The 3,545-nt window shown below is 43.8% G+C and overlaps 1 protein-coding gene across 1 annotated transcript; it reads left to right on the top strand.

Moving 5' to 3' along the window:
* Window positions 1-894: 894 nt before the first annotated feature.
* KCNJ2 (potassium inwardly-rectifying channel, subfamily J, member 2) lies at window positions 895-3,299 on the top strand. The gene has a single exon (XM_008936773.1). The coding sequence runs from the start codon at window positions 1,109-1,111 to the stop codon at window positions 2,390-2,392; it is 1,284 nt and encodes a 427-aa protein (XP_008935021.1). The 5' UTR covers window positions 895-1,108; the 3' UTR covers window positions 2,393-3,299.
* The last annotated feature ends 246 nt before the right edge of the window (window positions 3,300-3,545 follow it).

Raw genomic sequence — 3,545 nt, 5'->3', positions numbered from 1 at the left:
GACTTAATGGATGACGCACTTGTTAAAAGCTAAACCTGGGTCTAAGCCAGACCTCCCTGAAACAAGTTTGGTGGCTTCTACCAAGGTTTTGTAGCCTCTCTGCTGAGTCTTCATTGCTGATGTTTAAGACTCGTGGGACACGGGACCGTTACCCTTTGGAGATGGTAGTGGCTGCCTCAGGCTCCCGAGGGGCAGCTGCTGGTTCTTGTTCCCAAAGGTGTTACAAAGACACTCAGCTCATCCTACTTCATCTACAGTTGCATTAGGAAGAGCAGATAATGGTGGTCACAAGGTATAGTTTGCTTCCTACAACCTAAGCCTAACGTGAGTGTAAAAACCACACAGACCTCAATGAGTTTATAGAATACACATCTCCATTTTTAGCTTAATTAAGAAAAAAGTTCTAGGCAATGTCATTTTATGGAAATCACTGACATTTGCATTTTCAAAGCTCATTGCTTTTCCCAGTCCACGTCTTCCTTTGCTTCTCGTAGGTAAAACAGTCCAGCAGACACCCTGTGTGACACAAAAAACTGCTTGAGTACTTACGTGTGAACGGGTGGATGCTAACGTTGATTGTTTGTTTCCAAATAAACAGAAAGCACAGTTATAAATAGCAGAGATTCTTTGCATGCCCAGCTTTAAAGTGAATATTGCTTAGAGACTTGTGTGACATAATCACTTCAGTCCTCCCACCCGGGAAGAGTGATGCCTTCTTTATAGTAACGGCACCGCTTCTGCCTCTGCCCACAGTGTGCATCAGAAGATGCTGTCGTTAAGAATCAGGGAACTTCATGCAGGTCCACAGGAGTAATTTGACTTGATTCTTTCAGCTTTGATTCTTTATCCTTTTCCTCCAAGATCTAATACGACGTTTCTCTTTCTCTTGCAGACCATGCCCTCTCTATGACGGTTGCTTGTTGAGCTAACTCTGCATGCCAGAAGACCGTCCTTGGTTGACCCAAGGGCTTTCGGGGACTCCAGCCTCTCCCCAGTTTTTCCGTGTGCGTGTGTTCCTCTAGAACTTTCAAAACTGTTTCTCCAAAGGGTTTTGCAGAAACTTAGACTGTTTTCTAAAGCAGAAGCACCTCAGTCCACAGCAGTAGTGATGGGCAGCGTGCGAACCAACCGCTACAGCATCGTGTCTTCGGAAGAGGACGGCATGAAGCTGTCCACCATGGCCGTTGCCAATGGCTTTGGGAATGGAAAGAGCAAGGTACACACCAGGCAGCAGTGCAGGAGCCGCTTTGTCAAAAAAGATGGCCACTGCAACGTCCAGTTTATCAACGTGGGTGAGAAGGGACAGCGATACCTGGCAGACATCTTCACCACTTGCGTGGACATCCGCTGGAGGTGGATGCTAGTTATCTTCTGCCTGACTTTCATCCTCTCCTGGCTTTTTTTTGGCTGTGTGTTTTGGTTGATTGCACTGTTGCACGGGGATCTGGAGAATCAAGAAAACAGCAAACCTTGTGTCTCTCAAGTGAGCAGCTTCACCGCAGCCTTCCTGTTCTCCATCGAGACCCAGACCACGATCGGCTATGGCTTCAGGTGTGTCACAGATGAGTGCCCCATTGCAGTTTTCATGGTGGTTTTCCAGTCGATAGTCGGCTGCATCATTGATGCCTTCATCATTGGTGCCGTCATGGCAAAGATGGCTAAGCCAAAAAAGAGAAACGAAACTCTAGTCTTCAGCCACAATGCCGTGGTGGCCATGAGAGACGGGAAACTGTGCCTGATGTGGCGTGTTGGAAACCTGAGGAAAAGCCACTTGGTGGAGGCGCACGTGCGAGCGCAGCTCCTCAAATCCAGGATCACGTCGGAAGGGGAGTACATCCCCTTGGATCAAATAGACATCAACGTAGGGTTTGACAGCGGGATAGACCGCATCTTCCTGGTCTCCCCCATCACGATAGTGCACGAAATAGATGAAGACAGTCCTTTGTATGACTTGAGCAAACAAGACATGGACAATGCTGACTTTGAAATCGTAGTAATATTGGAGGGCATGGTGGAAGCTACCGCCATGACCACCCAGTGCCGTAGCTCATATCTGGCAAACGAAATCCTCTGGGGCCACCGCTACGAGCCCGTGCTCTTCGAAGAGAAAAACTACTACAAAGTGGACTACTCGAGGTTCCACAAAACATACGAAGTGCCCAACACACCCATCTGCAGTGCCAGAGACTTAGCGGAAAAGAAATACATCCTCTCCAACGCAAACTCCTTTTGCTACGAGAACGAGGTGGCCCTCACCAGCAAAGAGGAGGAGGAGATCGACACTGGGGTGCCTGAGAGCATGAGCACAGACACCCACCCGGACATGGACCACCACAACCAAGCAGGGGTGCCTCTAGAGCCACGGCCGCTACGGCGGGAGTCGGAGATATGACTGACGGACTCTTCCTCTCTCTTTTGGTTGAAAGGAAAACAAAAATATCGGTCAAAAGCAAGTTGACCTGAGAAGTTGGCCCAGAACAGTTTTCAGACCACGGTACTGTTGAAGAGCGGCGTGAAGGGAAGCAGACCTGAGAAACCCCGGCTGGTTTTAGGGCTGTCCTCAGAGGAGGGACGACAGAAAATGAACTCTAAACACAAAGCACTAAACATGTCTAAGTATGAACAGAAGGCACATATGTTGTAGAATAAATTATGTATATATTTTTTTACAAAACTTGAACTTGCAGGCAAGCTTTGGTTGGGTTATTATTATTTTGTTTTGTTTTGTTTTGTTTTTTTTTTCAACTTTTTTCCAGAATGCTTCTCTCTAGGGAACAAGAATGTTTTTAATGGCATAACAAAGGCAAGAATCTGCCTTATTATTATTATTATAATTATTTTTTAAAAAAGCTGCTGCTAACTACATGAACACAAATGGTTATTTTTGTTGCAGTGTAGTTTTTATTTTCTCTTGTGTAATTTAAAAAAAAAAAAAAAAGAAAAAAAAAAAAAAAGTCAGTGTTGAACTTTTTGGGTTGAAAAGCTCGTGATCACTTCAGAGAGGCCGATGTTGCCAGAAAGTCTAAACTCCTTTTGAGGCCAGTAGTTTGATAGCTAGAATCAATTTCTCTCTTTCCAATTACGTAAGGGGCATTATATAATATCAGGCCAATCAGTAGCCTCCAGCAAAATTATGATTTTTTTGGGGGGAGAATTTAATTCTCTGTCTAAAGGAAAAATGGAATAAGAGATATATATACATACATAGAAAAAGTACTAAGTTAAAACTACCTAAATGGATACCAAAGAAAATGCACAGTTTTGCACAGTGGAGTTTATTTTAAAAAGAAAAAAAAAAAAAAAGAAAAAAAAAAGGAAATAAAAAAGAACAAGCTGCTTTAAAAAAAAAAAAATTCACACCTCAGACACTTTTTTTTTTGGTTTTGATTTTTTTCTTTTTTTTTTTCTTTTCTTTTTAAGACCTTTATTTTGCACCTTATTCTAAAAGCTTAAGACTTGGATCTATAGTGAGCTAGGACTCCTCCCCTTCCCCCCCTGCTCTGCTGCAGGGAAATAAATTCCCTTCCTTGCTTTTAAGGAGAAAT

Source organism: Merops nubicus, unplaced genomic scaffold (assembly GCF_000691845.1).
Source record: "Merops nubicus isolate BGI_N331 unplaced genomic scaffold, ASM69184v1 scaffold7390, whole genome shotgun sequence".
Classification (NCBI taxonomy): Eukaryota; Metazoa; Chordata; class Aves; order Coraciiformes; family Meropidae; genus Merops; species Merops nubicus.
This window is presented reverse-complemented; position numbering and strand designations above follow the sequence as displayed.